A 13,821-nucleotide genomic window follows, 5' to 3' on the forward strand; every position below is an offset into this window, starting at 1 on the left:
TTTGGCGAACAACCCTATCCTGCGCGGGTAGCCGATTGGCACGATTGTGGTGGGGTCGAAAGACCCACCCGTGAATAGCTCCTGGCAGTAGTTCCAAGGAGGGTCACGACTGAATTGTCCATTCCGGTGGGTGACGCGGTCGCAATTTGAGTTACGTGGCCGATCGCACGCCAGGCGGACCGAAATTCGTAACACTGGTGTACAGGATTGTGGGATTACAATCCACCTCGGTCTCCAACTAAATTTACGGGGATCGGACCAGGGGTGTGTGAAGAAACCCTCCCGTTCCCCTCCGAATTACGAGCAAATCTAAATGAATTTCTGCCGAGAAATAACATGGAGTTTCAAGAGGAACGGGTGCCGGGTGGATTAGATATGTGTAGTAATGTAGAATCCTGGCCCGGGACGGTTCTTGTAATTATAATCCATGGGGGAGCTCAACCCCATATTCTGAGCACGACCTTTGCCCCGCAAACTAACTCTGAGTCGCACAATGGCGGCACAATCGCACCTCAGTGGAACACGGAGCAGGTGGCTATTATTAGCGTAACGAACGGCACGGCACGAGGCGTGAGCTCCCAGTCACCGCTTCAAACCACGGGGGCATGGCAGGCGTAGCAGGAGGCCGGCGCAAGCATTGGCATGCTTGAAACACAAGTGTGGAAGGCCGAGGAGCGGTGGAGGAATGGTGATGACTGTATGGCGCAATTGCATTTGTTTGCCTTTAAGTTGGACGAGGCACGGCGGCGCGTAGACAGGGTTCATGAGGATTACGTGCGTACGGAGTCACAACAAATGGCCGATGCGCAGGAACGAGCGGAGAGCGAACTGAAGAAAAGAAAAGAGGAGCAGATTGGTAACTCCCAGGGTAGGAACAGCTTGGAGGAAGAATGGAAAAAAAAGTTAGAAGAGCAAAAACGGAAACACAATTTGGAAGTAGAGCAACTAAAGAAAGAGGTAAGATCAGGCAATCAGGACAAAGAAAGCCTGGAAAGAACAATAGAAATAAATAAGAAATGGCAGGGAAAACTAGAAGAGAAGGTAAAAAGAGAACAGGAATATCAGGAACAATTGAGAAAAAAAGCAAGCTTGGAGTATGATGATATGAGCAGGAAAAGGGATGAGATGTGCAAGGAAAGGGATGAAGAGAGTGAGGAAGGATGGAAAAAAAACTTTAGAGATATTGGAGCACAAAGACAAAGAGAGGGGATTACAAACCGAACTGAGAGTGTTAAAAGGGGAAAGGAAGAGAACGGAAAATGAGACGTTGAGGGACCACACTGAGCAAATCAAACAGTTAAAAGCCAAAGCAGGGTTGGAGTGTGCGGAGATGAGAAAGGAGGTAGAGAAAAAAAGCTTCTGAGTTACAGAAACACCAAAACGAGTTGGGAATGTTGAGGGAAGAGAGAACGACAGCAAAGAATGAAACGTTAAGGAACCACAATGTACAGATCGAACAGCTGGAAGCGAAGGCCAGAGTAAGGAATGAGGAACAAGAAAGAGTAATGAAGGAAGAACGAATGAGACAGGAGAAGGAAATCGGCCAATTGAAGGAAATAACGAGATTGCAGAATGAGGAACAAGAAAGACAGTGGAATAAAAGACACAAAGAAGAACGAATGAAGCGGGAAGAAGAAATCAGACAATTGAGGGAGACAACGAGATTGGAGAGGGAAGAACGAGAGGAACAGTGGGATAGAAAACAAAAAGAGTATGAATTTGAAACTGAATGATAAAAGGAAAAGAATAGGTTGGAGTACGAGGAGAAAGTGAAGGAGCAAGGAATGAAGCAGGAAGGAGAAATCAGTCAATGGAAGGAGACAACGAGATTGGAGAGGGAAGAATGAGAGGAACAGTGGAATAGAAAACTGAAAGAGTATGAATTTGAAACAGAACGACAAAAGGAAAAGAATAGGTCGGAATACGAGGAGATAATTTAAGAACAACGAACGAAACAGGAAAAAGGACTAAGCCAATTGAAAGAAACGATGAGATTGGAGAATGAGGGACAGGGGGTGAAAGAAATTGAAAAAGAAAGACAAGAACAATTAAAAAAGAAAGCAAGGTTGAAGTACGCAGAGATAATGAGAGAACAACGAACGAAACAGGAAAAGGAACTAAGCAAATTGGAAGAAACAATGAGATTGGAGACTGAAAAGCACGAGGAACAGTGGGAGAGAAAACAAAAACTATACGAGTTTGAAGTTAACCAACTCAAGGAGAGGGCAAAAATTGAGTCCACGGAGATCGAAAAACTCCGGAAAGAGAACGAACAACTCAAAAAGTTCCGAGAGGAGGAACGGCTCAAAAGGAGCCAGGAAATGGAACAGCGCAATAAGGTGGGGCGTGTGATATCACCACGAGGAGCAATGTCGGTGGTGCAGGACTTGATCGACACCACTCATCGGATGAAGGAACAGTTAGGACCTACCCTAATAAAGGAGACACATAAAAATGGAGAAGAGGGAAGCAACAGAGACAAAGAAGGAAGTATAAGTATTGCCAGAGACACGGGAGATAGACCGAATTGAGAATGAATTAAATAAAACGAAGGAGGAAGCAGGGACAAAGATCCAGGAAGAAACTAATATACGTGAGGTGACCGAGTTGGCAGAGACACGGGAGATAGAGGGTGATTTAGACGGGATTAAGGACGAACACACACACACACACACACACACACACACACACACACACACACACACACACACAGAGGTAGCGAGGCTTAATGGGTGTGAGCTGGCGGACTGTTTAGGGACCCGGTGCGATCAGCTGGATGGCCTCCTTCAGGAACCGAGGGAGACGCTATTCTTCCTTGAAGTGAGTCACGCCCAGGTGAGTTCGGTCGTGTCGAGCGAGTTCGAGGGGGCGAATTCTGCGGACGGGTGCACGAGGAGCTTGGGGGGCGTGGAAGCCCCGGGAACCCTTCGGGGGACACGATTTCCCAGTGTGATTGTCCCGGTGTGTGTGGTTTCGAGTGTGCCGGAGTGCGTGCTTCCCAGCGTGCCATGTATGAAAGAAGCACGGTGTGTGAGAGGGACAGCGTGTGTGAGGTCGCTGTGTGTAAGGGAGATAACGGTGGGCATGCGCGAACATGCAGCCACGTCTGCCGGTGTGAGTGTAATGGAATGGGGTGTGAGCGTCGTAACACGCAGGAGTGCGTGGGTCGAATGGAGACGACGACGGCGACAGAGGGACAAAGGCCGAGTAGCGGCTGTAGATGTAATGGGGACCGTGCCGGGTTTGCACGGCAGCGCGTCCGGGGTCCGTGCTGTGGTACGCACGAGGCCGCCACGTGCGCGCTTGCGGGAGTGAAACCCGGTCCGTAAACGCCAGCAGTGGATGTTGCCGAGCTCGCGGACGGACAAAAGGTAGGCTAGATTACGGATTTGGACCGGATGGGTTCTCCACGCGAGCGTGTGTGTGAAGCTCCGACGGGCAGAGCACATGTGTTAGTGTGGGGAACCCCTCGAAACGTGAGGCTTGGTTTTTGATGCGCAGGGTGATGTCATGGCTGCACGTAGGGTTGGAATCCGGCAGGAGGGGTATCCCTGCCGGATGGTACCGTCCAAGGAGGGACGAGGTGCGCGAGCAGCTGCCATGACGTCACGGGCAAGGTGCGCAGGTTGCGAGTTGCCACGCTGGTGCTGCGCGTGTATTAAAAGAAAAAAAAGCAAGCCTCGCTTCGGGTGAACAGGATTCCCTGGGCAAGGGGTGGAAGACCCCCTTGGCCAGGGCACAGGATAGAACTAGTTAAGGCCCAGTCGCACCTTGACGTTTTAGCCAGCAATGACAACGTATTAAAATGTATGTAAAACGCTGGCTTACGTTGAACTTTTGATGTTTTTTTTAAAAGATTCGGACGTATTCATAGCGACTTGGTCTTATGCATAATGTATTAGTAACGGACAAAGAACGTTTCGTTGTGTTATAGATAACTTATACCAACGAATGCTGAACCTGTTGTCGGCCTTCACAACCTATGCCCAACGATAGTCTAACTTATGCATAGCGCGCTGCACGCATCGCCGACGATGTCGTGACGTAGCCTATTAAAAGGCTGCCGCACAACGATTTAAATCATAACCGCCGCAGAAATGGAAGTGTCAACATCGCAGTCACACCTTGGCGATCTTGCCAGCGTATGCCGACCTCTGAAAAATGCGTCTAAAACGTTGGGGCACATCGAATACGGTATGGGTAAGTTTGGTATGCGTGAATAGAACGCTAAAGTACGCTATCATACGTCGTATTAAATGGAGTTCGTCTTGTAATTTTAAACATGTTGAAAATTTTACGACGTACTTGCCGTATGACACACGCTCCGCATGCGATGGGAATAAGTTGTACGCACGATATGCGATCGTTGACACACATCGACACACGTTACTTGTAAGGTGCTCATAAGTCGAAACACGTCAAGGTAATGGTTAGCGTCAGTGTTCCAGGCTCCCTGGTTTTTATTTATTTATTTTTTCTTCGGTATGACGGTGATGTTGACACTTCGATTTCTAGTGCGGTTATGATTTAAATCGTTGAGCGGCAGCCTATTAATTATATTACATTATAACCGCACTAGAAATCGAAGTGTCAACATCACCGTCATACCGAAGGAAGGAAGACATAATTATTACCTCATCATTACCTTATTACAATTATAATTATTACCTTATTACAACCTCAATTATTACCTTATTACAATTATAATTGACATAATTGTCAATGTTGAGGTAATATTTATTTTTTTAGATGAGATCCTGTTCTCGGCCGTGTAGTTATTGTTGTGAAGGTAATGTTGAGGTAATATTAATTTTTTTAGATGAGATCCTGTTCTAGGCGGTGTAGTTGTCGTTGTGAAGGTAATTTTGAGGTAATATTTATTTTTTTAGATGAGATCCTGTTCTCGGCGGTGTAGTTGTTGTTGTGAAGGTAATGTTGAGGTAATATTAATTTTTTTAGATGAGATCCTGTTCGAGGCTGTGTAGTTGTTGTTGTGAAGGTAATGTTGAGGTAATATTTATTTTTTTCGATGAGATCCTGTTCGAGGCGGTGTTGTTGTTGTTGTGAAGGTAATGTTCAGGTATAATGTTGAGGTAATATTTATTTTTTTAGATGAGATCCTGTTCTTGGCGGTGTAGTTGTTGTGAAGGTAATGTTGAGGCAATATTAATTTTTTTAGATGAGATCCTGTTCTAGGCGGTGTAGTTGTCGTTGTGAAGGTAATGTTGAGGTAATATTTATTTTTTTAGATGAGATCCTGTTCTCGGCCGTGTAGTTATTGTTGTGAAGGTAATGTTGAGGTAATATTTATTTTTTTAGATGAGATCCTGTTCTCGGCCGTGTAGTTATTGTTGTGAAGGTAATGTTGAGGTAATATTTATTTTTTTAGATGAGATCCTGTTCTCGGCGGTGTAGTTGTTGTTGTGAAGGTAATGTTGAGGTAATATTAATTTTTTTAGATGAGATCCTGTTCGAGGCTGGGTAGTTGTTGTGGTGAAGGTAATGTTGAGGTAATATTTATTTTTTTAGATGAGATCCTGTTCGAGGCAGTGTTGTTGTTGTTGTGAAGGTAATGTTCAGGTATAATGTTGAGGTAATATTTTTTTTTTAGATGAGATCCTGTTCTTGGCGGTGTAGTTGTTGTGAAGGTAATGTTGAGGCAATATTAATTTTTTTAGATGAGATCCTGTTCTCGGCGGTGTAGTTGTTGTTGTGAAAGTAATGTTGAGGTAATATTAATTTTTTTAGATGAGATCCTCTTCTAGGTGGTATAGTTGTTGTTGTGAAGGTAATGCTGAGGTAATATTTTTTTTTCAGATGAGATCCTGTTCTAGGCGGTGTAGTTGTCGTTGTGAAGGTCATGTTGAGGTAATATTTATTTTTTAGATGAGATCCTGTTCTTGGCGGTGTAGTTGTTGTTGTGAAGGTAATGTTGAGGTAATATTAATCTTTTTAGATGAGATCCTGTTCGAGGCGGTGTAGTTGTTGTTGTGAAGGTAATGTTGAGGTAATATTTATTTTTTTAGATGAGATCCTGTTCGAGGCGGTGTTGTTGTTGTTGTGAAGGTAATGTTCAGGTATAATGTTGAGGTAATATTTATTTTTTTAGATGAGATCCTGTTCTTGGCGGTGTAGTTGTTGTGAAGGTAATGTTGAGGCAATATTAATTTTTTTAGATGAGATCCTGTTCTCGGCGGTGTAGTTGTTGTTGTGAAAGTAATGTTGAGGTAATATTAATTTTTTTAGATGAGATCCTCTTCTAGGTGGTATAGTTGTTGTTGTGAAGGTAATGCTGAGGTAATATTTTTTTTTCAGATGAGATCCTGTTCTAGGCGGTGTAGTTGTCGTTGTGAAGGTCATGTTGAGGTAATATTTATTTTTTAGATGAGATCCTGTTCTTGGCGGTGTAGTTGTTGTTGTGAAGGTAATGTTGAGGTAATATTAATCTTTTTAGATGAGATCCTGTTCGAGGCGGTGTAGTTGTTGTTGTGAAGGTAATGTTGAGGTAATATTTATTTTTTTAGATGAGATCCTGTTCGAGGCGGTGTTGTTGTTGTTGTGAAGGTAATGTTCAGGTATAATGTTGAGGTAATATTTATTTTTTTAGATGAGATCCTGTTCTTGGCGGTGTAGTTGTTGTGAAGGTAATGTTGAGGAAATATTAATTTTTTTTAGATGAGATCCTGTTCTCGGCGGTGTAGTTGTTGTTGTGAAGGTAATGTTGAGTTAATATTAATTTTTTTAGATGAGATCCTCTTCTAGGTGGTATAGTTGTTGTTGTGAAGGTCATGTTGAGGTAATATTTCTTTTTAGATGAGATCCTGTTCTTGGCGGTGTAGTTGTTGTTGTGAAGGTAACGTTCAGGTATAATGTTGAGGTAATATTTATTTTTTAGATGAGTTCCTGTTCTAGGCGGTGTAGTTGTCGTTGTGAAGGTAATGTTGAGGATTTTTTTTTTCAGATGAGATCCTGTTCTCGGCAGTGTCGTTATTGTTGTGAAGGTAATGTTGAGGTAATATTAATCTTTTTAGATGAGATCCTGTTCTCGGCAGTGTCGTTATTGTTGTGAAGGTAATGTTGAGGTAATATTAATCTTTTTAGATGAGATCCTGTTCTCGGTGGTGTAGTTATGGTTGTGAAGGTAATGTTCAGGTCATATTTATTTTTTTCATAGCAAAAAGACTGTTTAATTTGATATATTTAAGAAGCGAATGTAAAAAGAATTCTACGTTCGCTTCTGGGCTTTGCCTATTCCATATTAATAATAACAAATAAATAAATAAAACAAGCAATTAATTAAATTAATAAATAAAACTATTTAAATATATGATTGCCTCCAGCCCAACTTCGGGCGGGTGTGCTAAAAATACGTGGGCTGGTGTTTAGTCCCAGGCCGTCACTGATGAAACCATTATAGTTTTGTCGATTCCGAGGGAAGAGGAATAGACCGTCGAGCTTCTCCCATGACTCGTCCGTTTAACGAATCTGCTCCCAGGAATCCAAATTACCGTTCGAGCTCCGATTCCAACGAACGGAATCGCTTCACCGGCTCAGGAGTCAGGACATCGACACGATCCGTGTACGAGGGGACCCGACACGGATAATTGTGGTATTTCCCCGCATAAACGATTTATTGATTTAAATAGAGCGCAGCAAGGACAACGGACCCCGCACGGGAACCAGAACAGCACGTACCGGGTCCAGACTCCTTATCCCCGGGAGAACTTCCCGGACTGACCGCGTTTCTTCCATCGGAGCCGATCGTAAATCCCGGAGGGTTCGCTCTGTGGTCCTCATCAGAGAAATCTCGGTTCATAGCGTACATGTAGTAGTAGTAGTAGTAGTAGTAGTAGTACGGGACAACGTGCGCGTGAATACCCCGGCACTCAAAGGATCTCCGGCAAGAGTTCATTCACCGATTCCCATCAGCAGATTCGCCACAGATCGAGAATTTGGTGAACAACTCCGGATTTTCATATTTTCAACCACAAGAGCACTCGGTCGAGCGCACACCTCTCAAGTTGTGGACGGATTTGGATGAAACTTGGTGGACAGGTTGGGTGTGTAACAAGGACGAACTGATTCGATTTTGGTGAAGATCCGAATCGGGATTCGAGAGTTATTTGATTTTTAAAGCTGTTCTTCACCATTGAGAGATGGGGCCAAAAACGATACGGAGCTTATTTGAAAAATCTATTGGGCAAAAGATACGTTCTCGTGGATCAGGCATTGCGGAGCGGGGTGTGCGCTCTCCCGAGTGCCCTTCGAGTTTTTAATACTTTGATGTCTCTGTAGAGAGACGGAGACCTCTGATTGTGACGTTTGGGTGTTCGAAGTTTCCGAGACGAACCTCGGTTTAGCGGTTTGAGGTTCGATCCACAATTCCTGCTGTTTTTCTTGTTCGTTTTCAACGAAATCCTCGACCTGTGCCGAATCTGCCGATTAGAATTGGTCAATGAACTACAGTGAGGGAGAGTTTGAGTGCATGGTCTTCACGTGCACCTTATTGTTTGACTGCATTGAATTGTGTTGCACTGTACGTGTACTGTACTCCACTGTACTGTACTGTACTGTGCGCCATGAGCGGGGATCTCTTCGGTGATCAGCGCAGAGAGAACCCTCCGGGATCCACGAACGGCTCCCATGGAAGTTCTTCGGTGGACCGCGGGTCCAGGGTCGCTCCACCCTCGGAGAAGGATTCGGGTCTGGGTACGTGTCGTGTAGCCGAAGGTGTGATTACCGTGCGGGTTCCGTGCTCGCACCATTTCAGGAATTTGTTATCTATGGGGAATCCCACGACGGACATGATCGTCTCGACGTCCTGAGGTGGTGAAGCGATCTCCATGTTATAATTGTGGCTCGTCTTCTTCTTCTTTTACTTATTCCTCTTCTTCTTCCTCCTCCTATTCCTCTTCTGCTGATTCCTCTTCTTCTTCTTCTTCTTCTTACTCCTCTTCTTCATCTTTTTCCTCTTCTTCTTCTTCCTCTTTTCCTCTTCTTCTTCCTCTTTTACCTCTTCTTCCTATTTACCTTCTTCATCAGTGATGTTTTCACCCCTGTCTGTCTGTGAGCAGGATTTCGTGAGAGGATATGGACAGATTTGGACGAAACGTGGTGGACATGTTGGGTGTGTGACAAGGAAGAATTGATTCGATTTTGGAGAAGATCCGGATATTTGAATTTTTCAAGTGATTTTTCACCATTCAGAGATTGGGCCATAAACGATGTATGTGTCACGATAATCTCAAAAAAGTTGTGAACAAGTTACGACAAACGTATGTGGATGAGTTGGTTCGGTGATGAGAACAAGGTGATTCGATTTTGGTTCAGGTCCGGATCCAGATCCGACCTATTATGGGATACAAAACGTAAACTGTTCACCTGGCGGAGGTATGTGCACTACAGAGTGCCGTTCTACTCTATCGATAATCCATAACAATGCTATATATATATATATATATATATATATATATATATATATATATATATATATATATATATATATATATATATATATATATATATATATATATATATATATATATTAGGCGATTGCTGTCTGTCTGTCAGTCCCACCCAGCGTGAAACATGTAAAGGCTTTTTCAGAGAAGAAAAAAACAAAAACGAGTAAAAGTTACTTCAAATTAATCCAAACCTGTGGGAAAATCATAATTTTTTTTCAATCGGACAAAAATTTTGTTTTTTAAACCCTGGTGGTGTATAGGTAACAGACTGCTGCCTCGGTTGCTGCAGAAGTTGTTTTTTTTCCCCTTTGCTGTTGAGTACATAACTTCCCATTTCTGAGCTCTTTCAAGTGGTGCAAGAATAAATGGCTTAGTTTTATCGATTGATCAATTTATTTAATATCGTAATTTTTACCACCGACTTTTGCTGTTATTCATCATTTACATCGATCATTTAGAAAGTGGGGTTAAAAAGTCTGCTTTCTAAATTTGCATTGCTAAGGTAGATATTAGAAAAGCATGTGGTCGGATTCAGGAAAGTCCAGATACTTGAATCAAATTGGACTAAAGATTGGCAGATGCAATCTGACAAAATAAAGCACAGTGTGTATGTCTGTTTGTCTGTCTCCCTTCAGAAGGATGATTTAAGAAGGGTTTTAAAGGCCAACCTTTAAACACGACTGTGTCCACTCCGGTATATTTTTGAGGATAAAAAAAACTCAAAACATTTTCCATAAAAGAGTAAAATTACGTCTCTTCTATTGGAAATCTAGACAGTGACTTGCAAACCGGGCCTCAAGGTCGGTGTACAGAAACGTTTTTAAAAATGCCAATAAATACAAGGCGCAAGTAGGTGAAATTCGCTGCACGTGATGTGCAACACTCGCAGAGTAAAACGAGTGTTCATTTACGTTCGTCGGATGTCTAATAAATAAAGAAGATACTAGCCGGGAGGCGACGATGGTTCACGGGCATTATTAAACAATGCCACGATAGATACAATTGAGATAGTGGAAGCTTTTGAGGAAGCCCTACCGTAAAAACCTATCTCTTCCGTCAAAATTGATCAAGTCAAATTGGATTTTTTTATATGTTGTACTTCTGGACATTATGCACAGCTTCTGGGAAATGAAATTGCGAGAAAAAAATCGAGAAAAAAAAATAAAATAAAAAATAAAAAGTTCAAGCGTGGCTCCGCCCACAAGGGGCGTGGGACGCCCCTCATACAAAAAGACATAACTAGATCATGATATCTAGCTTGTGTCCAAGTTTCATCAAACGTCACGGAGCTATGCTCTGGAGAGAGTCACAAACAGACACACAGACACAACGAAAATAGTGGTCACTGCTGGCGCCCGCGAACCAATTAGCGCACCTGACGCTAGGCCGAGGCTTCAGACCTTTGGCACGCTCACGAGGCTGTACCGGGGAAATGAAACGTCCCAGAATACAAAGAAAGTCGGGTCACATTTGTATATGTAGTGTTTTAAAATAATGCTTTTTCTTGCTACAAAACATCGTATCTTCCAGTGTCCTTGAATATTTTGAATAAAATAACTCCAACCGTCATTTTTGACAGGCTTTTATACTAGTTTAACAAAAACAAGTGTAAGGTGTTGGGGATGGGGAAGAAGAATGAAAATAGAGATTACATGATGTAAGGGGTAATTTTGGAGCGTGTCACACAGGAGAAGGATCTGGGGGTGGTAATAGATACAGGAGGTAAGCAGGCAGCACAGTGCCAGGTAGCTGCAGGTAAATCGAACAGGGTTTTCAGTTGTATTTGTAATGTCCGGAGGGCAGTGAGGCATGGAGAGTCGTGAGGGTTGTCGTAACTGTGTTTATTGCCTGTCCGGATGTACACTACTGTGCACTACTGCGAGCCTCTAGCGTGCGCGAACAGCTATATGCATTGCCGACATGTGACTACTATCACAACTCCTCCACGCCCCCACAACGCTCTATGCCAATACACCACACTACCCCCCCTAAAAGTATGATTATAAAATGACAATTATAATGACAAGCATAATTGGCAAAGAATACTACGACGTAAAAAGCAAAGAGGAACAAAATGACATCAATCATTTAAAATCCTCCAAGTACCACGTCACTTGATCTAACCCCGGGGTGATGGTCAGGCTGAGAATCAAACCCAGATGAGCTGGCCCTAAAGAAAAACGTGCTTCATCCACACAACCTGTAACAATAATGCCGTTGTTTTAATCTGGCACACAATACACTCTTCCATCCCCATCACATCATATACTGTGTTGGTGCGAGTGAGTTGAACTCCAAATGCAGTAGACTGGTGCTCGAGTACTGAGTTGCACGACAAAGCCACTGATGTTTGCAGACCATAATAACAATGGCCGTGTTAAAGATATAAAGAGGGAAGTTTGGGAGCACAGTATAACTATGCAGCAGAAGCGCCCCCAGGCGGCTCATGCTTACACGCCTTCCGGCGAGGTCGAGGTGACACCCCAGGCGAACCTCCCCCGGCACAATCAAATGCCCCCGGTCAACAAGTTGGCACATCTCCCTCAGACAGGACCGAATCAGGTAAACACCCCGAGTCTGCAAGCCCCGTGGGCGCCAGCGCAGCTGACCTTGGCGAGACCAGAGGTTTGCGCTCCATGGCGCCAGGCACGTCTGACCTTGGCAATATCAGGGGTGGGGGTGACGCTGAACAGCGAACCTGCTCCTGCTCCCCGCCATCAACTCGATCCAGGCAATTAGCTGGCTCCATTACCAGCTGTCCCACACCAAAATCGCGCACCAACGCCGGGCGCAACACCGCCCCTGCCACCGATCCCTTAGGTCGCAGCAAATCCAGCCGAGACTTCAACACACGTCCACACAGACGAGCAGCGTAGACTGGATGCACAGCAATGTCATAAAGCAGCAAAAACATCGTTGGCGCAGATGCAAACTTCTCTTTACGTACAGCGCGTTCCCACAGTATAATTCTAACACATGCGGCTGCAGCGAACTGTGGACTGTCATTGACGACCGGGATCTGGAAGACCTCTTTATTCACAATGATCGCCCGCAAGTTCTTCACATCAAAGAAAGCATTGATTCCAATCAAACACATTTTGCTCACACGTGGACTGTCGGCATTTGCTTTTATAACGCCAAGCTTAATCACTCGTGCCGCGAGAATCAAACACACCACAATTCACAAATCATGAACCACGCTGCGAGCAAGCCTCTTGGTTGTCACGACGTTGAGGCGACTTGCGTGCAGGTCCTCATCTGAACGTCGAAGAGGACACCGTCGATTGTCGCGTTCTGCGAACTTCTTGAATGCGACCGGTTCGCTCCAATCCCCCGTTGAAATCGCCTGAACGACACGGGCGGGCACTGTATCATGAGCCGATTCCACTGCGACCTGCTTGGCCGTGACCAGCCCATCCTGGACCTGGACCAGTGCCAACACACCAACCCGGTTGGTTGATCCTGACGAAGGTGGACCCTCCGCGCCACGCAAGCGCAAGAGCCCGTCGCAGCTGGCAGGCTCCCTGTTGCTCCGGAACCATATATCGTAGTCTCAGGAAGCAATGAACGGACACCATTGTTGTATCGCCGTGGCCCCTACCACCGGGACCTCGCCCTCGGGTCTCGAGGGAGGCCCGGGCCCAAACGGAGGTACGGGGCCCGAAGGAGACACAGGCGCACCTGGAGGTACAAACTCCGCAAGAGGAACCTCCTCCCACCGACTCTCTAATCGGCTCAGCACGGGACGTCCAAGGCCACTGGCTGGCGCCGTCCCGTCTAGTTGAATGCGGGCCAACCAACTCCGACCCAAAAGGGCGGGGCCCTCCCCTCGCACCACGAACAGCGAGAGCGCGACCCGCTAACCTTGATGGGCGACCAAGACGTGTGCCCTGCCAACCGCTGGTAGTGCTTCACTGGTATACGTATGCAACGCGAGGGTAGACCTGAAAAGGCGTAGACCGGGGAGTGCACGAGCGGTGCGCTCGCTCATGATCGACACCGCCGCTCCGGTACCAACTTGAAACACAATCGGCATTCCATCCACAAAACCTCACACAGGCTGCAGGTCTTGACCCGGGACGTAAAAGCGTACGTCATGCACAAAACCTCGTACCGGGTGTAGGTCTCGACCCGGGACGTTGGGGTCACCTCGCACATCGCCATCCATGACCGTCATGGTGGCCAATGACACTGTACACACGCTGTAGATGTCCCTGAGTGTTCAGATCGCCGTCCGACTGGCCGCGCTGCAACGTTTGGCCACGACCCGCACCGAAGACTGTGCGTGTGGCCGTGGGCGCTTGGTACACCGCGCGGACCCCTGGATCACCTGTCATGCTCTGGCCATCGAGGGCCC

General features: G+C 45.4%; 2 protein-coding genes across 2 annotated transcripts in view; one reads left to right on the plus strand and one right to left on the minus strand.

The window, feature by feature from the left end:
- Nucleotides 1-7,912, minus strand: part of LOC147009515 (uncharacterized) — a 52,855-nt gene extending 44,943 nt beyond the window's left edge. The window contains exon 1 of the mRNA XM_085861193.1: nucleotides 7,696-7,912. Coding sequence (XP_085717319.1) covers nucleotides 7,696-7,912 — 217 coding nt within the window. The remainder of the gene's footprint in view (nucleotides 1-7,695) is intronic.
- Nucleotides 7,894-13,821, plus strand: part of LOC147009516 (uncharacterized) — a 58,055-nt gene continuing 52,127 nt past the window's right edge. The window contains 1 exon segment of the mRNA XM_085861194.1: nucleotides 7,894-8,709. Coding sequence (XP_085717320.1) covers nucleotides 8,580-8,709 — 130 coding nt within the window. The 5' untranslated portion in view covers nucleotides 7,894-8,579.

The sequence above is a fragment of the Eptatretus burgeri genome, chromosome 17 (genome assembly GCF_056783735.1).
Source record: "Eptatretus burgeri isolate ZD-2024b chromosome 17, Ebu_testis_v1, whole genome shotgun sequence".
NCBI lineage: Eukaryota > Metazoa > Chordata > Myxini > Myxiniformes > Myxinidae > Eptatretus > Eptatretus burgeri.